Raw genomic sequence first — 23,309 nt, 5'->3', positions numbered from 1 at the left:
CGACTTCAGCGACGTTCAGATCTGCGCACCTAGGAAACCATTGGCAGTTTTCCGCCGCACTTCACTTCAGGTCCTCTTTCTCCGACTGATCTACACAACGGCTATCTGTGTTTGTGCCAAATCTCAATTTGGGCATAATAAGTAGCCTAGTATTATATATGAACATTTTTTAAGTGAAAACGCGCCAACCTTTTCAGTAATTCGGCTTTGTCGGAGGCGTTTGTAGCGTCCAATATACGTATATAGACGTGGAGTTACGAAGCCTTGCAATCGGTTCATACGAGTTCTGATGAAGGACCTATGCTTGCAGCTTCGATAAATCGTAAAAATAGCTAGAAAATACGTAAACGTTTGTCTTGTATTGTCGCTACTAATACTAGCTGATTTTGTTCAAAAGCCGTGTGCTTTAACCCTAGATTTTATGTACACATCAACTCACAACGCGCTACCGGCCGACGAAAACTTCAAGCACAGTCGTACCGAGGAGTGCAACGGTAAACGCGGCACCAGCAAAACAACTTTTGCTCGACTACAGTATTTCCAAGCAGTAACTTCAAAGGCAATTTAACTAGATAAACAGCCGATCCACAAGCGCATCGGAGCCGTCAATGCATACGGACATTGGCCAAACAAACGAGGGAGTCACAAGACGAAAAAGGCAGACAGATACTTCACACTGTGAGATATAGCAAGATCACCAGAATATCATAGAGTGGCTTACTCAAATCACATAGCGTCCAGCGATGTAGCTTCTAGAGGACATATACAAAACGTGCTTTTAATAGATAATCTGGCTATATATAAAGCTCTGTAGATATAATGTTGCTACATTATAGCACATAGACATAGGTCCAGACAGGGTCCAGTACGTGTGAGCCGTCTTTGTTGCCGTCTCTCAAGCAAGGCTTAGGAGACCCTCGACGTGAGGATAGCAGCAATCTGTTGTCAGTGGTGCCCATTCCAGACATCGAAACTTTTTCGGGCCCTTTTTCTTCACGTTTCCAGTTCTATCTATTACTGGTTGTTGTTGTTGCCGTCGTCGTTTCAAGGACAAGATGACGTCGAGAGTCGAAAACAACACGATTAGAACATTATGCTGCCGAAGCTAAAAGGGAACTGACGCGAAAAGCTGAATATTAGCTATGAGAGAATGAGGACGACGACGACGACGACGACCGAATCAGCTCGGGCATCGACATACGCACCGTCAACAGCAATGGCAATATCAACAACAGCCAGTACAGGCAATATTTTAGCACCGGTCTGCCACGAACGGCCGATGTCGCTGCTGCTACTGGCGACACTGCCGCTCGCCATCACATGATGGCCACGATGATAATTCGCTTCGCGGTTCTTTGCGGATTCGTCGCCCTGCTCCGCGTAATCGACCCGTCTTCGTCTCTCGGTGCTACCGCGATTCGTGGTCGTGGTCGTCGTCGTCGTCGCCGTCGCCGTCGCCGTCGCCGTCGCCGTCGATGTTAATCAGACGGCGTCAATAGTCCTGAACGAATTGGACTGCGGTCGGTAGAGATACCGTTTCCCTTTTCGTCAACTTCTTTTTTTCTTCTGGCACCGTTGTCTTCATCTTTTTTATTTTCCTTGTCTGTTGACCTAATATAAGTATTTACTACTACATATTATCTTATGGATTGCTTCCTAAATCATCAATAGAGCTACAGCGTTTTTCAGTCTTTGTCGTCGTCAGGCGGCGATGATGATTGTGGTTTATTGTGGCACCCTGAAATGCTGCAAAGAAGAAGCAAGGGCTGTTAGAAGACCCTTAATGACACCGACCTTTACATTGATCTCTAGCAAAGGAACCCTTGTACCAGAGCAGAGGTCAGCTGGCTCCTCTCGTAAGATATTGTTAATGCGGTTTTTATTCCATTGAGCGGGTGTATGCGCCGAAAAAATTCTTCATTTCCTTACTTGTTTTCATGCCACTGTTGTTACCTATGGATTACAAACAAAGTACGAAATATGATTAAACCTGTATGTAAAACACAGTACGTGGGCTTACGTACGAAGGACGACGATTTGTTACTTGGTTCCGTTGGCTGTGACTTTAGGCGACTGCAAGCTGTCAATTTTGTGTAAATCAGATCAGTCAGTAAACGGAAACAAGTTCAGCCGCTGAAGCAGAGCGGGACAGTAGACGCCGCGTTGCCCAATTCGCTCATGCAAAACAATTGATCCTTGTGGATCAGCTTCTGGTTGAGTGATCGGCCTCGACGTGTGGTCGACCGTACGCTGGCCGCATCGGACAGGGAAACATAGAAATGGCATAAAAGACGAGCGGCAAATAATTGAATAAAACATTATCGTTGTTGTCAGCTAAGCTAGCCAGTATTCTGATTGAAAGATCTCATTGAGAAAACTATGCTAAGCAGAAAATACGCTATTTGCTGCCCGAGCCTCGACGAGAGGCTACTCGCTGCTATGACTTACAATCGTCCCTTCAAGCCCGATTGACCCCACTCGAGGGCATGCTGAATAACCGCAAGTTGCTACCCCATTTATCAACCACAATATTCCTGCTTTGCCACGCAAAGTGTAGGGCCTCACTTTAAGCTCATCAATGAAAAGCACTAATCCTTAATTCAGGCATTTTCCGTTGCTTTGGCCAAGTTCGATGGCCGCATGTCCTACTGAAGATCCTACTGAAATGAAATTTGCGACTAATACGAAACGTTTACTATATATAATAATAGCATAAGATATATGCTATAAGAACCGTATTGGCATTTTATTTTTATTGTTGCTACACGTATTATCTGTACTTGAATCTACAGGTCATCCCTAGTCGGCTAATGTTGGATAACATACGGATCTGCTTCAGCCATGATAGTATAATTGTGTGCTATTTTTCGACTTTTCAAACATTGTGTAATTAATTGACCAGAAAGAACAGGTTTACTACACTCGACACTATGTCAGTGTTGCCGTTTGTATGTCGACGTGATGAAGATGAATCGGGTCTTCAACAAAACGACCTGAGATAACAGAAAACAGGACGGAGGGAAGCGCGCAAAAGATTTGCCCAGATCCCGGCCAATAGTAGTTGCGTCTGCTGCCCGGGCAGCGGCCACGATTGCCTAATCTCACAAAGGTCTTTTAGTAGAACTGATGCTCAAGTGTTTGTTTTGTCATGCAAAAAAAGAGCAGCGTCCACTTCTTCAACAACGGGCGGCGTACCGAAACACTTCAGCACTCGCTGTTTGTTCAATGCATTTCTGATGGTGATGGATAATTGGCTTAAAATAATTGGTGATGATGATCTATGACGTTATCTACGCTAGTTGCCGTTCGTGTGCCTTTTTTTTATTACAATACATTTAGTAGCTGTGTATATGTCATTAGAGACGAAATTATCTATCAATGCTACGTTGGATTGCGTTATACCTAGGAATCGAGTGTTTTCCAATTTGCTGATATTTAGTTTGTTCATATTTTTCTTTGTCTTTGCATTTCCATTCAGAAAACCCATTGGATCTCTCGCAATCGCTTGTGGCTGGTTCTTCGACCCGTTCTCCATCATCATCGCCACGCCCGGAGGTGATGACCCCTCCATCAGAAGGCCGTCGATCCGTTAGCTCCGATCGCAGCGATCAAACGGAAGATCTTCCAGCAATGGAACTCAGTAGTTCGCATAATTTACAACTCAACCATCGGATCAATGCGGCGTCACCTACATTTTCCTCATTATCTCCTGTGGCGCGATCTCCGCTAGGTTTGACAACACTGGCAAGCCCATTAGGAGCTCTCCGTGGGTTGGAGGCCACTAGCCCCTTGCCGGGAATGGCCTCTCTGGCGCCCGGATCACGGACTCCGCTCGGATCGGTAAAGAAACCTCGAGAAAGAACACTGCTTCCATGCGAAGTTTGCGGGAAGGCTTTTGACAGACCTTCACTTCTAAGAAGGTACGTTCATTTTAGTTCACCGATCGTAATAGCTACAATGCGAGCGACTTTAGACAACAAATATATCTAGTTAGTCAGCAACAACTTATTACGTTCATGTTCATCGGCAGGCACATGCGCACACACACCGGAGAGAAGCCTCACGTCTGCGACGTTTGTGGAAAAGGGTTCTCCACGTCGAGCTCGCTTAACACACATCGGCGCATCCACAGTGGAGAAAAACCGCACCAGTGCAACGTTTGCGGGAAACGCTTCACCGCTTCCTCTAACCTTTATTATCATCGGATGACACACAGCAAGGTACACGCTGCTCCCTATCTCTTCTTTTCTGTTCTTTAGATGGCCTTTTAAATTGGCTTCATACAAACACGTAGACGACTGCATACATAGTGTGCAACACATTGTAAACGATATGGTCAGGTAGGCATAAATTGCTGACCGTTGAATTAACAATTTCCTCTCCGTTCTCCCGACTTTCAGTTCCCCCAACACTCATAGCGGAGAAATACTGGTATCGAAAGGACCAGCTAAATAAAGCTTCTTCTAAATCAAATGACTCCCACAATCAAAGAAAGGCCCACAGGCAGAAAATGCACTTATTGTTTGTGGTTATTTTTGCTATTACTAGATGGATATTAGCCCGTTTGAGTAGAAAGAGAAAAATGTTATATATGGCAAACAAAACAAATACCATATAACCAGTTTGTCCGCTTATAGAGGCCTAATGTACTCTAACAAAGCATTTCGTCCTGTTTCAAGCAAAACGGCCAAAGCTCTAATCGATTTCTGTACCTCTATTGACTGAATTGCTCCTATAAAAATAGTTGTTACCATATTTAGTAATTTAGAGACAGCAGCCATTAGTTGTCTGTAGTGAGCCTACCAGCAACTATCTACTCAATGTAATATACGCACACCCAAATTCATAGAAAAATTCACAAGTAAAGGGTAAATGCGAGCTTGAACAAATATCGAAGCAACAAGTAACCCTAATCATATATGAAAAGTGTGCATAGAAATTTAGGAGAAATAATTCGGAGGTTGCCATCGTCCTCTGTCTTGACGCCACCGAGAGGAAGAGAACAGCGGCGGTCACAATGAAGAACCTAGCAGAAGCAACAACCAATAAAAGCACAAAACACTTCCTGCCTCTGGTAGTAAATAATAGTACCCATAGTAGTAGTAGTATGAGCGTGCATAAGTATCACTCAGTGCGAGTGAGTGCCGATTCATCCTCATCTTCATTTAACATGGCATAAAACGCGCGGAGTAGTTCTTCTTCTTTGCCAGCAGCCATCCATGTCTTGTTTGGTTTCTATGACCATCGGGCTTTGGCAGATGCGGCTATGATGAGTAAAACTAATGTGAGTCAGCTACCGTAAAGGCGAGTGAGCATATCTCTTCGCCAGTTAATCCTATTCGGCTTTAGTCAGATCTTAGCTACAACAATCGTAAGTCAGTTGGGCCAATCTAGTCCCGTGTTACTGTTTTTCCTAGCCTTGTGGGATAGGCAGAAAAAAGGCTGTGTCTTATGTTGATCTACTTGCGGGATTCGCACTGGTTGATACCTGACTGTCTTATGGTATACCTATCTTAGCCGCCATGTTCAAGCTGGTGGCTGTTTAGGTCGGGCTAGATTACCAGCCACTGCACCTCCTAATAGCTCTAATGAGAACCTGGCAGGCAGACACGTCTCCCCGCTCACCTGTTAAATCTAAGTTGAAGACGTTAGATTACTTCTCCCCTCCTAAGACGGTAGCAAGAACAGGAGCCGCAAGCGATCTGTGTGGCTTTGCCAAATTGTACTTCGCTACCATACATACTAACGTACATAAGACTGTCTACTGACTATAGCTAGCACTGTCTTGCCCGTGACGACAAGAACCGTAAACAGTATTTCAAATGAAACTTTTGTCTTCGTTCGAATTTGTACATCTAGCCAGCTTTTTTGCTACGATACTTTGCCGGCTTGGCTAACTATGCTACTGATATTGAAGATCTGTTACTCGTCGCTTTTATTTCGCGGGGTAGTTTCGTGGCTAATGTGGGAGGAACCAAATCGTTGCGCGCTTCTGTTGGCTTTTGTGTCGCCATGGCCCTGTGAGGTAGGTTTACAAACCAGTCGTCATCGGTTCGCATCAGATCATTCCAATGCGACACAAGCCTACAACGACAACGACAACGACGTCAGCGATCGTATGACGATTCGGGACGACACGCCGGTCCTGTTACAAATGTAGACAGAAGTAACAAACAAGGATGTACTTGTTGTCTATTGGTAGTTGGTCCGAAACAGCCAAAGACCTCATCGAAGCGCTTAGTATGATGTATTTTCTAGTGACAACATATAGGCGACATCGAATATCGTCTCCTTGACATACAAGGCGTCATTAGGCGCGACTCGCGGAGGCGGAGGCGGAAACGCCTTCTCCACAAAGCCGCTTTCACTGCCGGCAGTTTTCAAACGTCGTGAAGCCTTAAGATGAGGCTAGAGCTCTTCTGTCGACGGTTGTCCTCTTTTTCATAGCTATCTATCTGCACGTAAGTATCACACTGTCTGGAACTGTGCTCGATGGTGTTCATCGATGTGATCATTTACTGCAGCCACTTTAGCTCCATCTTCCTCTTTCACTATCAGATGTTATCTCCGCGCTAAAAATGGACGTATACAAAATGCGCTGGGAGACATCTGTTCTTAGCTTATTTCACAAATAGTTTCTGTGCGAAGACAATGTAACAAAGTGGACGATTAACACATGTTCGGTGTAACTGCGGACAGCGGTGCCTGCTGTTCCAGTGAAGACCAAGTTACAGTACATGCCAAGCGTGTAAGGCCGTGCCAAAATCAAAAAGCTGTGGGGCGGAAAAATCCATCTCAGATCAATTAGACGGCTTTTAAGGAACTCGAGGGGTAATAATTATAGAGGTACTGTTCGAAAGTTTGTCGGTCGCTTGTGTCCGTCCGATGTGGGTTATTTAATCCAACAAATGGGCAGTGAAGGCTCAAGGAGGTGCGAAGAGCTTGCCGCCGGGCTTAAGCGCGTCAAAGGAAACCAACGCTTATAAGATTTCGACAGGACCCTGGTTGCTAAGCTGGTATAATTCAGCCCCTATATTATAGGACTGAAATAGATAGTGTGGTTTAGAGTTTGTCTAGAAGAGTTACGACAACGAAACAGGGCTAATGGTCGATCTAAAAAAGGCCTGTTAATGGCTATGGAGAACCAAAAGTTCTTTGTTTGCGGCGCCTTCCAGCACTGACTAGAAGACGCTCAGTGGATAACGTCGTGATATACTGTTAGTTTATTTCATTGGTTTTGTTGAGTTTTGCGTCGATACGTCAGCATAATTTTGAGCCAATCTACATTTAAACTTTTACCTGATAATTAAACATGAGAGAGCGGGAACACAAGGATTAGCTTGATGGACGGTTACGAGTGGCTATGCTGACTATCCGCTCATAGGAGCTAGTCACATATTTACTCAAATGACTACAGAAGATCTCCTAGTCATAGATAGAATTAGTGGCAAATCCAGTACTCAAGCACTGCTACTACTGGCTAGATAAGAATGAGCACTTACTTGCCTATAAAAAGCAGCATAGCCGATGTCTAGCCGATGCGGCATAAAGACAAACAGCAAAAAGAAAGGTGGCCACCATAAAAAGTAAGTCGGATTTGATAAAACGGCAGAATAATAAAACTTTTTTTACCGAAGTCGAAATGAACGTATCGGCGTTTGTGGGTTTGAGGGCCGCCGCCGCCGCCGCCGATTGTCGCTGCCGGCCAATTGCCCGTCGCGAAAGGCACTTCTGAAAAAGGCGTTTGAAGTTTTACAAAAGGAAGGTGCACTCGATAAGAACGTGCGTGCCTTTCGGCGGCAATTACAGGACCAGCCTCTACCGCAGAGGCGCCACAGGGTCTCGGTGCTGTATACCTTCCCTCCAGTGTACGCTACGGCCTAACCTCTATTCATCGCCTCTGTGCTTTATAGGTCATTGAACCCCTCCTTTTGCGGAAAGACAAACAACAATTTATAGGCTCAACCCTCAATAAGTTAGCTTTGCGGAACCACAAACGCTCCCCAGGCTTCGCAATACGGATTGCACGTGCCTGAAGTTATTATGAAGAACAAAGGTCCTCATCATGTGATAGCTTACATTTCTAAAAGCACTGATCAGAATCTGCATTGGGAGAGGTGACATGATAGAAAATAATGTTTTTTCTTCGTTGCAGGAAAAGCCGCATAAATGCACCCTTTGCTCGAAGTCTTTCCCAACGCCGGGTGACTTGAAGAGTCACATGTACGTCCACTCCGGATCTTGGCCCTATAAGTGTCATATTTGCAATCGAGGATTTAGCAAACAAACAAATCTTAAGAACCACATATTCCTGCATACAGGTATGATGTCGATTTTATTGATTAGAGGTAATATTTTGTTGTTTTTCAAGTGGTCCGAACTCAGGTGGTAAAATCAAGCAGTTCAAAAGCTAACAATTATTCCCTGTTCAAGTTATTAAAGTCACAGAAACATGCAAGTAGTTTTGCTTTACTGGCCATATATCTATCTATAAGCCAATGATGGGGCCAACGAAAAAACATGTCTGAGTGCAGCAAATGATAAAGCTAACACGATCAATGAACTCAGTAGAAAATGCACGTCTGCTAAATGCTGTGACGAAGGATCATTTAAACATTGCAACACTTGTATTGATATAGTAGCTATCGGAATCGTTCATTCCGAGGCGGCTGATCGCGTACGTTGCTGTTGCTGCTGTTGTTGTTGAAAACCTGGTATCAGCTGTGCGTGTTTTTTCCTCTCTATCCTATGCTTCTGTTTTGCGGCGCTCGCTGTTTCCGTCGCCACGGAACGCCGTTCTGTCGTCTGCTCTCCGTTCTCTCGTACGAAAAACGGAAGAAACCAAGAGAAGGATGAGCGTCACGTCAAAGCTACCTTCTGCTCGCTTCTAGCGCTGACTTCTGTTAAAATCGATTATTTCTGCTGACGACATTTCGCTGCTGCTGCTGCTCCTCTAGACGTTTCATGGATGTGAAGCAGAAGCAGAAGTGGTAGTCGAAAATAAGAGTTTATATTTTTAAGAAATACAATTTTCGCTAGCTAGCTCGCTCGCCGACCCGTCCACTTGTTCCAGCGGAATTAATCCATACAAACATACGCAGTGAGAGTGTGACGCCACCTAGCGGCATGCGCACCGGCTAGGCGTTAGTGTAACGTAATGAAGAAAACGACAAAATGAAAGGGAACGAAACGAAAAACCGAGTGAACAGCCACAAAAAAAAGTGTGCAGTTTTGGCCCTACCCGCGCGCAGTGAGAGAGAATCGTACGCGGATGATGTAGATATGAGAACAACTTTACATTTGTTCTTCACCCTTAATAGCAAATAAACAAAGTCTAAAACGGCCTTAGCAAGCAGGAATAAAGGAACTAAATAGGAAACGTGAAATAAAAAAACGATGTTAAGCCTTTTACTTTCTTCTTTTAGCCTGTTGTCTATAGAACTCCTTTACACATCTGCTCTAATAATAAGGCTTGTCGCAACGTTGCTTTTATCATAGGCAACTATTTAGGTGACGGCTGCTAGCTCTGTCAATACTGTTGATTTGTGTAATTCTATTTCCATCGGTAGATATATAAATACAAATTATCGTTTTTTTTTTTTCTTTTTTTATTATCATTACGTGGGGATTGCGCCGAGCGCTCGAAGTAGTCGTCCTTTTTGCAGCGCTGTCACCTTCAACTCGGCTGAAAAATGGTCCTAAATCAATATCTAAGAAACATGGTATTCGCGAAGCGACAGTGGTAGCAACAACCGTGCTTGCTCCTGTCAGGCATTTTCTTTTATTACAGATTAGATTATATAGCAGCTGTACTTGTTCTGCATCGCTGACTAATGTATGTATTGTATTTGTTATTGTGCGCTAGTTGGAGCGTTGTTATTGCGCATGTTTGTCTGCATTTGTCTGACGCAGCGTCGTTAGCGCCGCGTTCGGCCAGAAGGCAGAGCTTTAGCGAACTCTGTTAGTCGCTGCGCACTGCATCGCCAACGGTAGGGAGTGGCTGCTGGTTGATATGTATATCATCTTTCTTTGCGGCCGCCGACCTTTTGCGACCGTAACGCTCCTGGAGCTTCGTGGCTGGCACTGCCTTTTCATTATTGCTTCTGATTCTACTTCTGCTTTTCTGCACTGTCATCGGCTGTCAGTAAAGCCAGCGTAGTTACCACAGCAACTATAGCTGATGTTGGTTCGTGTACAGCAGAGTGACTTAGCCTCACCTAGTCAGTGCCCTCAGTTCAGAAAATCGCACGCATTAACGTTCTGCTGTCTGGCGGCAGCGGCGGCGGCGGCGGCGGCGGCGGCGGCGGCGGCGGCGGCGGTAGATTAATGGAATGAGGCGCCGTTTGTGAAATATTGTTTATACTTATCTTGAAACCAATTGTAAAGCAAGCTACGCAATTGAAAAACGAACTCTTTTTATTGACGTTTCTACGCCGAACGAGAAATTGCGGTCGTAACTTAATGAAGGCTATCTCCATTGTTTGTCGTCGCCATGGTCATTATTTGCTTTGGACAGCAGTCGCACGAGTCGAGATAGTTTAATTTTGGACCTGACGCGATGGCTACTGAGTACGCCGGAGATCTGGTAATGTTGGAACTAGGGACGACAGCCGGCATTACGTCGGTTTTGCAAGCTAGACCGGCTGATTTCAACCGAAATTAAAACATAAACAGTATTACTGCACTGTGTAACATCGTCAAAACAATAATCATGTTAATGCAGTAGGAGAAAACATATTCCAAGACAACATCACAGCCGCTAGAAAAAACTTGATCGTTCATTTGAATATAATATGTAACTTGCGTTGTCATATCTGGCCGCGTGCTACTATGTCGTGATCTATCCTTTGACGGTGCTGACGTTGCCGCGATGCACATATTTATTTATAATGTCATTATTGTTATAATGCTAGTAATATCTTCTTGAGGAACGTTCACTGACGAATTGCGTCTTTGTCGCGCACGGTTCGCTGAAGACCACAAAAAATTCGAAATTATGCAAAAGAAGGCACGATAACAATCTCGCTCTCTTGTCCAGCCCAGCCCAGCCCAGCCCAGCCCAGCCCAGCCCTTGTTGCTGTTATTCCAATGCACATGACTCTTGTTACTTGTATGCCTGCCTGCTAACCTATGTGTGTTTGCCTATATGAGTTTACTCGATCTATATGTAGTGTTTGGATTCTCTGTGCACCTAAATCAAGTTATTGCCATGATCGTATCTAAGCAACAAAATATATTCCAGCAATTTTTTCCACGTTGCAAGTGTAGTTTTGAAAACCGTTGCAGTATTAAGCACCGTGATCACATGTTCAATTCAGAGTACTAGCAACTGAACGGGAAAAAGGCGCTAAAAATTTGCAAAAGAAATGATCGACAAAGCTATTTTGTTGGTCTATTACATTGTACCTACAATATGCGTCCCCTACATGACTGTACCACGTATTGCGTAGGCTCGTGCGAAGAGGAACGATGTAAGTAAGATAAGTTAAAAACTGTAGGAACTTCAATTGTTAGTCGGTTTCGGATTAGCTGTTATTTTATCGACTGAGGCTGCCTCGAATGCCCCATTTAAAGAATCCGGGTAAATCACTTCGATAGCATATATATGGATAGATCCGAAAATACGCGCTGCAAAGCGGACAGAGCTATCCGAACCCGACGGGGCTAACAATAATGAACTTTCGCCCCCAAATACTTGCCTTTAACAGGCGTTAGAACTGTGTACTCCGTCCGTACGGGCAGCAGTAGCTCGAATTTGTTTTTACAATTTTGTTTCGGTCTATACATTTGCGTTACTATGACTACGGTATGAACACGGTCAGGCCATTCCTATAGTATTGACCAAAGCAGCTAACTAAAAATAAACACTTCGCGTGTTATAAAGGGGCACCGAAAACGAGGTTATTTTTGCGAATATATAATTATAGACAACCCGATTAAATTGTTTTTTGCTAAGTGCTGCAAAAGTCTAACGCAGAACCCCGTTCAGCCCGTCGCGGCGCGGCTTGTAGAAACAGAACCATAATAACAATCATGTGGGTTATTATTAGTCAAGTTCTAATATATAGAATGTAATGCGTGCAGGGGAAACAGAGGGCTACATTATGTCGGGCGTTTTCATATGATTTGTGAAAATGTGTCCGTTTTCGGTGAAAATAATAGCTGAAGCATAGTAAAAAATAAAAGTTCTGCTCTAAAAAAAAACGTATTTAACGAGAAACGGTAGTCTTGTATTGTTGTCTTCTCACTTATAGTAGGCCTCATATGTTTTCGTTGACGATGGCCATTATAATTTATTGATCACCGGGTGCTCTGTCGCGCGCAGTTCATTGAGGTAAAGCTTCGATTGACCTCGAGCAGACGCTGTCCAACTTCAACACATGCATAGGTATTATAATTTCGTAGAAATAGTGTAAAAGTTTCCACAATTACAGTAAAGGCGTAATTGCCTGCGATGCCGGTTTGGCGCTACACAATGGCCAGCTACGGACCACAGTTCTGTGACTTCTTCGAGATTGAACACGTCTGGGAGAACTTCTGCTGTACATCTGGGTGGTCCCATAGAAGTCACCGAAAAATGAGCAGTAAGACGTACCTCAGCCGCACGCTTCCTCGAGTTAATGCTCTAAACTTTTAAAAAAAAGAAGGTTCACAACCAGTGGTCCTGGAAAAAAATAATGTCCAACATCGCTCCTTCTATTTGAGTGATGTCTATTGGAAGCAACGCTCATCAGAAAGGCGTACGGAATCTATGTCGGACTGACTGAATTTATGCCGATTAGAAATAGGCGTTGTATGAAATGCCACCTTTTTCGCGTCGAATAATTGCTTAAAAATTGTTACAGGCAAAAATCTTCTCTCTACTCATCTTGCGCGACGTGTCTGGCTATTACTAATGCTGGCGTTAAAGCTTCGTTCCTGCCAGTCTCTATTAGTGTGGCCGTCATGTCATCTCTGTTGCCTGCTAATTCGATAGGCAACGCTGTCCCGCTGGCTCCCTCTGAAGGGTTGTGGTCGATGCGTACCTATGCGACGTTCGGCGACGTATTTACCCGGAGAGGTAAAAGCAGTACTGCCAGCAGCAGCAGCAGCAGCAGCAGATGTCCGAGTTGAAGTAAAGTCAAAGATGAAAACTATCTTGTTCCGCCCGTCCGCAGCGGCTCGTGATCGTCTTGCTATTTAATCTGGATCACTCGTGAGCGAGCTTTCAGCTAGCTCGGGACAACTATCAAAATAACAACGTCAACAATATCGAGAAGAACGTCAAGTCAGGTAGCTACATCAACGAGATAATGTTTACAAGTGCATAAAACAATTATCGCTCTGAAAACCAACGACGAGTTGCATGAAGAGTGGATATAGCGGTGCCCGCTAGGCACTCGCTGTTCGTGGCACTTCTTTGCATGACATGCCATCACTGCTTGTTTGTCTACCTGGCTGTTCGTCGACGCATCGAAGCGCCGCGAAAACTGGACAGAATTCGAGAGCGGCCATTTTTGAAAGACGACAGCAGACGAAAGTAAAGCGAACACGGTTTACGTCTGTTAAATTGGACAGAAGATGAAGTGACAAATCCAACAGGCAACAGACAAACTCGACGCGAGGTGCAGCAAGCCAAATCACGTTGGTCTTTCACGTCAACGCAAAGCTACATATTGTCGCTATGGTACCTTCAATTACTATTCGGTAACGATCCACCGTTTCCGCAGCTTTCATTACAAGCGTACGGTGTCGTAGATGTCCTACGGTTGCTAATTTTTTTTTCTTTTCACGTAATATCGACCCTGTCGCGTACAAGCGCGAGTTGTCTCTGTGTTATCGAATTCAAACGATCGCTGCCCCTGAGTGCATTAATTATCATCGACAAACATTGTTCGCTACCAATACACATCGCCTTTTTCGCATCGGTTCCGATGGAGTATTTTTTAGGTTTAGCTACTTGAGCTTATGTACAGATGCACGACCAGGCAAGGCGCTCGTTTTCATTTTGAGGCACTTCTGCCGTTGTGCTTCGCATGTACGTTATGCGAGACTGCTATTCCTTTCGAGATTCGTTCATCGTCCTGTTTGTCGTTAATATTGACAGGCCCTATTTTGCGACGACCACAGAGTTATCGTGAAAACTAATTAGTAATATATTCTGCTGTTGCCTGCCGGATACCCGTGTGATTCTTTCAGACCCCCTCGCTTTATGCCGACCCCCTTCCCTCTTATATACCTCCTCTCATTGGTCTCCCATCTTAAGTCACTAATCGATCGTATTTAACCCTCCTCGACCCTCACTTCGTTCATAATCGTGCATTTTTTGGTGGGAAGCTAGCACCAAAACTTCGGCTTAACGGCTGTCTTGAAGTTCTCAGAAACAGGCTGTCTCACCTCATCATGTCACCTAGCTCATTTTGGAAGTCTTACGATAAACGTCGCTTAGTTATGTCTACACATACGAGCACCGGCGTAACTATATGCGTTGCAGGCGAGTCTGCTTTATACGAGCATTTAGCAGACAGGCTTTGTGTTGGCAATTAAAAGTGGGGTCATTTACTGTTTCGGAGCACGTTGGCCAAATGCCGACGCTAGCTTGGCGCGTTACGTGGCTAGGAGACTAAACGCGTGCGCTTTACGGCTCTCTTAGTGATGTCGTAAGAAACTGCCATTGAGAGCCAAGGAAAATGTTTTAGTACATGTTGAAATTAATACTGCCTTGTTAGTTTACCGATCGCTTGCTGAGCATACACATAGCGCCATTGGTAGAGGGCAAACCTAACAAGCCTTCAGCCACTCTAGGATGAGGACGCTTGAGCTCTCTCGAAGCCACCACCGGAGCACCAGCACCGCCGAAGACGTCGCTTCAAGCATTGACTTGTTATGCAAACATGACATAAGCGTGCAGTCTTCTGTTAGTACTCTTCGGCTGAGAACTGCATCGCACAGTGATGATAGAAAAAAGATACAGGTTTCCGTTTGTTGACTATTCAATCACCTACTGAAGAACGGGTTGCTGACTTCGTTCTTTCTGCCCAGATGCATAAAAATATCGATGCGCATTTACCCTTGTGCCTATAATTCGAAAAATTAATTTAGAGACATTTGGCCGTTCATTCGTTTCGACCGTTGTACATGGTACATACAATGCTGCAATGTGTACTTCAGCCACCTGTGCGGCTACTGCTTGCTATCGAGACAGGAGTAAATGACTCAGTGATGGTTAGTCAATCGGTAGATAGGTAGACAGGTAGAACAGTTATCGGGGCCCCGGCCTCCGTCCGGTTGCTTCTTCAGTAGTGAATATCGGATAGCCGTTGGTCGGTCACTCTCGTCTGTTCTTGTTCCGTCCTATCATACCGTCTGCACCGACGAAAAAGTAGCAGTCGAATAACCTTGCTGATCATACTGATGTTATTGTTGCTGCTGCATTTACCCTAAGGCAGATCACCGCTAAACGAACCGGCACCAGCAGCGACGCCATCAGTAGGATCAGAAAGTCAGCCAGGCTCAGCGAAAACCGCCAGCCGAAGCTGGCAGGTTCGAACGCAGAAAACCGGCAGTAACTTCGGAGGTAGTAGTTTCTTCAGACGTCAGCCTCACGCGTGTCACGCCTCCTGTTCTACTGCTGAGGCAAACGAGATCAGCGGTCAGTATCAACACGAATGGGGTCGATTGCTGCTGCTTCTGTCATTACTAATCTCGGCACGGCGAGATAAGCACGGAAGTCTGGCAATTTTGATTTTACTATAAATCTAAAGGTGCATACAAAGGCACATGCATGTTTGTGTCTCTGCGTGTGCGCCAACTCTGTCTGCACGTACTCGCTGTACTTCCTTGTCATGATCGTACCTATCTACCTGTCCCAGCTCTGCCGTCGATGCTGGTGCCGCAGTTATTGCAAATATCAGTGCTGAGTGTTCTCTGAAAGGGGTCCAGAGAATCCCATAGGCACAGGTCGAACCGGCCTACTCTGGTAAAGAAGAGCGCAGTTCGACATCACTGGACACGAGCTGGGCGAATAAAGCAAGTATAGGGGCGGACGAAGTCGTTAGCGGTATTCTGCTGTCGCCGAGAGGCAGACATCTGATCAATCATGGCGACGTCAAAATGTCGCTGAGATCAAGCAAGCCGAGTGCGTCACGACTACGTGATGATGACGACGAGTAGCCGTTTGCAAAAGAACTAAACGAATCGAACCTAAGAAGAAATCGATGAGTGATCTCGTTTAGCTGCTACTGGCTAATGACAACAACAATCGTTCTGCTCAGTCATTCTTAATGTGGTTTGGCCAAAGGCTATTTTTCGAAATTGTTCTTGTTGTTGTTGTGAAAGCAGAAATCACAGGAGCACACTCGCCTGCGAGTATCACAATTCTGTCAGCGTGCTCATTTGCCAGATGATCGTAACGTGTCACAAAGTATTAGAACATTCATTATTATTGAAGCATACGTCGTACTGTTGCCAAGCAATGGACGTGGCGAGTTTGAAAGATTTGGGCGAGCAAATCCGGTGTTAACTTGTGTTATTATCAAAGCAACTACTACGGTAAAGCGATATGCTCGTCCAGTGGACGGTGCGTTACCATAAAAGAATGTATAAAGCTAGAGATGATCGAGCTATTGCTTAATTTACGCTTGTAGTAAGTAGGCAATATTCATCACTCTATCAGCACATAGGATCGGTTTCAAAGAATGAAAAGCGGATAAAGATATCGATGATGTGTGACGTCGTTGAAGTGTCACCCTTGTACCTCTGTCAGGCTTGTGAAGGTGAAACGAACGAATCCAAATGGGGTATCTTCAAGGGGGGTCTCCATTCAAGCTTATCGTCCCCGCTTGAGAGTTGATGGCGCCCGTTACGAGTTCGCAGTATTTATTAGGGCAATGAGATCGTCTTTAGCCATATGGGTGAATTGTTCTAAACAGTTAAGAAAAAACGAGAAATTAAATTGCGTAATGACGACGGAAGGGGGTAAATTTAGTAAAGATGACGTCAAAATGTCCTGCCTCAATGACAGATCCTCTGTCGGATGTCGACGTTCTTCCTTCCTTCATGCGGTCTACGGGTGTTGACATTCGGTTTAGTTTAGCATGGTCTTGTGGTCAGTTTCTAACGGACTGCCTGAGAACTACTAGGTAGGCGCAGAAACAGGTCGGCTGACATAATAAACTTCCCGTCACAAACCCTTCTTGATAGCATATGCAGCTAGCCGCCGATATTCTCGTAGGAGCGCCGGCTCCCGATATGTCAGTCAGATACCCAGCTCATTGTTATCGTAGAATTGATTGGTTTTAGATAAGCGTTAAAAACTTTAATGTTTCTGTGATATATCGGCACCATCTTACAAGCAATTACTGATAGCATTTATTGAGACGCACGATAACGGGTGTCGCACATGAGGGGATCATTGCGATAGGACATCAAACATTGTCGCATTTAGACACGTGAAGTCAGATGTTTATCTTATTAGGTAGAAAAAAGGATCACTAATGTTAAGCATGCGTAAGTTACTTTAAAGTCTTCATTGTTTTTACTCTCTATCGCGTCGTACCAAACAGGCTGGTGCTATCCTAAAGTCGAACTTATGTTGCTATGCCGCATTTAGCACATACGAATTGATTCAGATTGACTAGGTAGGTCCAGTGGCTATTTTGCATTAGGACTAAAGTGTCGCTGAACAAAAACCATAATGTAGCAAAAATAGGATTGAAGTAACTACTGATAAGCTATAGGTTTCATATGAATATATTTTATAAACGATTATAGGGTTTTTACGACGCTCGAAGCGACGCGTGCTTAGAACGTGCAGTTGATAGCTCATAGGTGTATGAAGACCTAATCAATGAAGTTTTCAGAAGGTAATTTGGAATATGCGACGACGGAACGTCTAAGCAAGGCAATGATATACTGATGTGCTTTTGTAGTCAAGTTTGTAGTTTCAATCTGAGAGAAACACGTTGGGGTATGAATATCTAGCAGCCACCAGACATAGCTCCATTAGGGTGGATGGCAGAGTTACCTTGTGGCATCTATGTATGTATGCATACGTTCTAACTTATAGTACCATAAGTTACATGTGCATATTATAAGTTAAGAATCTGATGCATCAGTGTTGTTACTGTTAACTTAAGTCAATAGGTGATACTTCTAGTACGAGGAGGTTGAGCATCGCTTCTGCTCGTATCCACTAACGAACTAACTATAACTTTGTGTATCTAAAACTGGTATTTCGCTTATGCATAGTCCTGCCGACTGACAATTACCTCGTACTTTTTATATACACCATAATTTAATATCGCACGTAATAGCCATATGTATGCACCATATGTATATGTAGTTAACAGCAACCAGTACGCTGCTAACTGGAATCTAATCAAAAAGAAGATTATTATATTAGTAGCCTGCCAAGCTAACCTTAGCACTTTGTTAATCAATTACGTTTTTTAATAGATAAATCTACGGTGATTTGTACTGAGGGTTAAGTACAAACGAAACCAGGCGAGACTACAAGAAGTGACCGTCTCTGGCAGAATGAGCTGTTTTCTGCAGTGATAACAGCATCAGTAGCCATTATCTAGACGGCAGCTGCTTGAAACGAGTTCGTAAATGTTTGTCTCTACCGATATCAGAAGTATGTTATTGTTGACTATTCCGATGTTATTAACAATAACAACAACAACAACAACAAAAGCAGCACCCGCGACAGCAGGCACAATCATATTCGTTAGCGGGAACTGTTGGACTTTCGTACGACAACGTTGGTAATAGTCGTATAATAATAGTTGTAATGGTTTCAGTAGCAACAGAGTGGATACGAGCAGAAGCGATGCTCAACCTCCTCGTCCTAGAAGTATCACCTATTGACTCGCATTGACGGTGAGAGAGATCGTCAACCGTCACAAAGTAGACATTATCCATCTCCAACATGCGCATTACCACACCACTACGCTGATTATTGATGTCTACGTTTGCCCGATCGACAGAGACATTCGTGTCTTATGACAACGCCATCGGCTAGAGGAATCTGTCTGTGGCTGTCTTCACATGACGGTCGCTTGGCCCTAATCAAAATATCCAACATGTATATAGTACACACACACACACACACACACACACGTACTTTAACCTGTACTATTAGTCCCTACGAAGTATGCATTAACAGAAGGGCAACCGTGCTTCAACCGGGTAATCCCAAGAGCTCTATGTAATCAGCTCGAATCGCAAGCTGCAGGCCGCCTGGCAACAAAGCCAATACTGGCCCCACCCAAAGGTCTACGTATATGGCATGCACATGCATGCATACATATAGAACGTACGTTAAGTGATCCTCAACGCGCTATGCTACAACGTGGATTGAAGATAAAACCCCTTGTACCGCTTCGTGGAAAGCTCCCGGATGTGTCTTCGATGCCGAAGGGTGTAGTGGGCCAGTAGGGATTCTACAAGTAGTGAGATCCGACTCTTGTCGAAAAAATTACAGGCTGGTTTCGGCCGCGGTCATGTATTTGTAGTACTCAGGATAGAATGTGTATTGAGACTTGGCTGGGCAATAGATCGGTAGATAGTTAGCTAGGCTGGAGGCAGTTTAAGTCGAGGCCGAGCGATCTGCGTCCAGTCTATGGTAACTTGTTCGTTTCTTAGCCTTGTCTGTATACGACTAGCTCAGTATGAAGTCGATAGAGGTTATGGCCTACCGTCAGGTCTTCCTAGAATGTAAGGCCTTTTGACGTTGACCTGGCTGTCACGACCTTCGCTGAGAAAGTTAGTTTTTAGCCCCCAAATATTTACGCTGCATGTTTCACGGGGAAGCTATTTAAAGTGCCGTTTCACGAACAAATTATGTAGCACTATTCTAGTATACTGCTTACACGCTTAGTGCTATCAGTTTATTTGAGCAAATAAGCGATGCCCCATCCTAGGCATGAGACAATATAGCTTAAGAACTATAGAATTATACTTTTGTGTTCTATGTTTATAATAGAAAAAAAAAAAGCATCAAATCCAAATCTGTACCAATCTTTTTTAGGCATCACATATTAGCCAAAATGGAAAGATAGCGATCGAGCTAAGACATATCGTATAAGATCTTTCTCAAGATACCATGCGCAAAGTGATGTGGTCCGCCACAATCAATTCTATCCGACCTATCGTAGATCGATAGCAGCAATGGCACGTCGCGGTAGTAGCAGGCAAGATCAGAAAACGAAGTAGCAGAAAAACGAAGAACGAAGCAGAAAAACACGGTAACACAGGACCGCCGCATCGAAACCGCAGGACGGACTGCTTCTAGCCTCAGTAGTAGCAAAGAACTGAGTGACAGAAGCACTGAAATGTCGACGATAGCTGCTAACTGGTTGGTCTTTGGCCTTATCTTCCGTTTTCTTGACGCTACGGGTAATGCTGACGGCGGCGGTAGCACTGATCGACTTTGCCCAGCTGCTACCGGCGGTACGCCATCGACTGTCAGCGACGCTGCTACTGTTGTCGCTGCTTTGGCGCTGTCTGGCGGACGTCGTCCGTTTAGCCATAGAGATACTGTGCGTGTGCGTGTGTGTGTGCGTATGTGCATGAGAGAGAGAGAGAGAGAGAGAGAGAGAGAGAGAGTAACAGCAGCAGCAGCAGCAGAAAAATATTGAACTGATTCTCCGGCGTCGTTTTGCTCTATAGCGTGTGCGTACGTGCGTGTGTTGTCTCTGCAGCGGGGGCCATTACGTGGTCGAAAATCATAAATAACAAAATCACCTCCGCGCAAAGACCTTTCTTCTACGCTTCCCCACCCCCCGATCCTGTCCAGTCTTCAAATGACGACTTTTGCAGTGACGACGCGCGATGTGGTTGAATCGGACCAACAACCCCAATGGGAAACGAACTGAGAGTCTCGAGGCATCGACATTCAGTCGATCGAATCATCAACCGAAATTCTCTGTCTCCCGAGTCACAACCACTACGACAACAGTAACAAGCATCGGAGGAAGATTCAGCACTTAGCGTATGTTGAGGCTGGCCGGCTGGCTAGCAGCAGTAGCAGAAGTATTATAGATGAAGTAGGGCCGCTTAAAGTTGGGCCGTTGTCGCCGCCGACAGCAGCAAAAGTGCTACTTTAATAGTAGTCGTCGACGGTAGAGACAGACGAGAGGCAAAAAAGAAACAACGAAGACGGAGAGCTGAGAATGAGAGAGAGAGAGGCGCTGGATGATAGAAGTCAATTACATTAAATTTAAGCAATAAATTTGCTATTGCGGCTACCGACTGGAGAGCCAATTTTAGCTGACACTCAGGTTGACACAAAACTGTGTGGCGATCAACAGCCGTTGATCATCATTGGGACGCTGACAGAGCGAAGGAGACAGGCCGGGAGGCAGGAGAAGCTAGGACAAACGGCTACAGAGGGTGAAATCGTCTGTAGCCGCTTGACGTTAATGATGATGGTAATTATGATGACAATGATTTTGCGAAAGCACAGTAGAAGAGATAAAATGAGCGAAAAATAGCTGGCTGCGAGTTCTATCAAAAATATCCCAAAACGTTACCACCAATTACCAAAGACTCACTGTTACCGCATCGGGAACGGTAGAGATGCCGACGAGACGGTATCGATGTGCTTCTGTGTGCTGAAAGAACATTAGTTGTCGCAAAATCCAGCGAGAGTTGAGTGTTATATGATAACTGGGAGATATATCTGATAAAGCTCGCATTGGTTTCCATTGCACCGCTGTGCAGTGAAGCCCATAGCGACCGAAGGCATTGAATGGAAACTCGTGAATTTAGCAATCTCACATAGTAAACAGAATCTTCAGTACTATACTTCCATACTACAGCCGCTTGGGCGCTGTTTTATTAGATTATTAATTAACGAACTACGAAAAGTAACTAGAGTATTTATAACTGATACATTTAACGATACGTTATTGTTAAATTAAAAGCTTAAGTAGACATGCAAGTATGTTGATAAGTACATGCAGATGAACATTAGACCTTTCTCGTGAACGTAGAGCAAACACGCGTTGGCCTGATATGAACTCCTTCAACTAGTTCGTAGGGTAATCGCGACCGTAGCTAGTGCTACGGACATGATAAGCGGCAAAAGCATATAGTACAGAGAGCTATTCTCAGCGAGGAAAAATTCGAAATCGAAATACGAAAAAATCGTAATCGAGAAGCTTCATTCAGGAGAGTGAGGCTCCGTAGGGATCGTCGTGCCCCATTCCTTCAGCCAGCTCTTTGGAATTCTACGAAAAAGCCAACATCTAGCAAGTCTCCTAGCTGACTCTGAACTCGTCTTACGACCCAGGTGCGCGCTAACCGACGTTAAATTTCCGTGTTAGCCACATCGTACCTTATGGGGCCTCATCCATGTGCTATTATAAGCTGTAGAAAACATAAGAAATAAGGCTTGATGCCAACGATACAGCGGCGTAACATCGTCAATTGAGCATCAATTGAGGCTCGGCCACATTAAAACCAATCAGCTGAATTCTTTGATGAACAGCGGCGTTCTCGACGATATTTTCAGCCACTGAACGTTTGCGTGCAGTAAAAACATTCAATTTTTATCATTATTGTCGTCGTCGTCGTTATTTCGAATTTGCAAGGGGTGCACATGCTGCTAATGTCTCATGTGTGTACGTGCGCATAGATTCCTTTGAAGATTGCACAGACTACTACTTGAGAGTGAACTCTCGTCCGTAGAGCAACCTTTATGCCATCACCCCACAGTGAGATAAGTGAGAAAACCCGTGGAATTACGGTAACGTCAAAGTAAACCGCAACGAATGTTAACATTCTGATCAAATTCAGCGTGAGAAGAAGGAACAGATAGAGGTGGGCACGCAGCAATATATATATTCCTAAGGCAGCTACGACGAGTCGAACATGCGGGCAGACAAGCCAGCCGTCAATCCCGGATAGAGGTCTGCGGAATACTTACCGTACTTGTATTATAACAGCTAAGCAGCCATGCTCGCGCTGTCACTTCTCTCTATTCAGTATGATTAAGTGATTAGTATCAGTGATGCGGTGTCAGTGAATTGCTTTAGGTGAGTGATGCCCGTCGTCGTCGTCGCCGTCGCCGTCGCCGTCGTCGTCGTCGTCGTCGTCGTCGCCGTCGTCGTCGTCGTCGCCGCCGTCGTCGTCGTCGTCGTCGTCGTCGTCGTCGTCGTCGTCGTCGTCGTCGTCGTCGTCGTCGTCGTCGTCGTCGTCGTCGTCGTCGTCGTCGTCGTCGTCGCCGTCGTCGTCGTCGTCGTCGTCGTCGTCGTCGTCGTCGTCGTCGTCGTCGTCGTCGTCGTCGTCGTCGTCGTCGTCGTCGTCGTCGTCGTCGTCGTCGT

The 23,309-nt window shown here is 44.9% G+C and overlaps 1 protein-coding gene across 2 annotated transcripts in view; it reads left to right on the top strand.

Annotated features, from left to right (window-relative positions):
* Positions 1-23,309, top strand: part of LOC111267844 (uncharacterized) — a 64,204-nt gene that overhangs the window by 35,532 nt on the left and 5,363 nt on the right. For both annotated transcript variants that reach the window (XM_022846411.2, XM_022846403.2), the window contains exons 3-5: positions 3,479-3,920; positions 4,031-4,220; positions 8,156-8,321. In XM_022846411.2, the coding sequence (XP_022702146.1) occupies positions 3,479-3,920; positions 4,031-4,220; positions 8,156-8,321 (798 nt within the window). The remainder of the gene's footprint in view (positions 1-3,478; positions 3,921-4,030; positions 4,221-8,155; positions 8,322-23,309) is intronic.

Source organism: Varroa jacobsoni, unplaced genomic scaffold, assembly GCF_002532875.2.
Source record: "Varroa jacobsoni isolate VJ856 unplaced genomic scaffold, vjacob_1.0 scaffold_128, whole genome shotgun sequence".
Classification (NCBI taxonomy): domain Eukaryota; kingdom Metazoa; phylum Arthropoda; class Arachnida; order Mesostigmata; family Varroidae; genus Varroa; species Varroa jacobsoni.
Note: the sequence above shows the minus strand (reverse complement) of the source record. Positions and strands in the feature narration are given on the sequence as shown.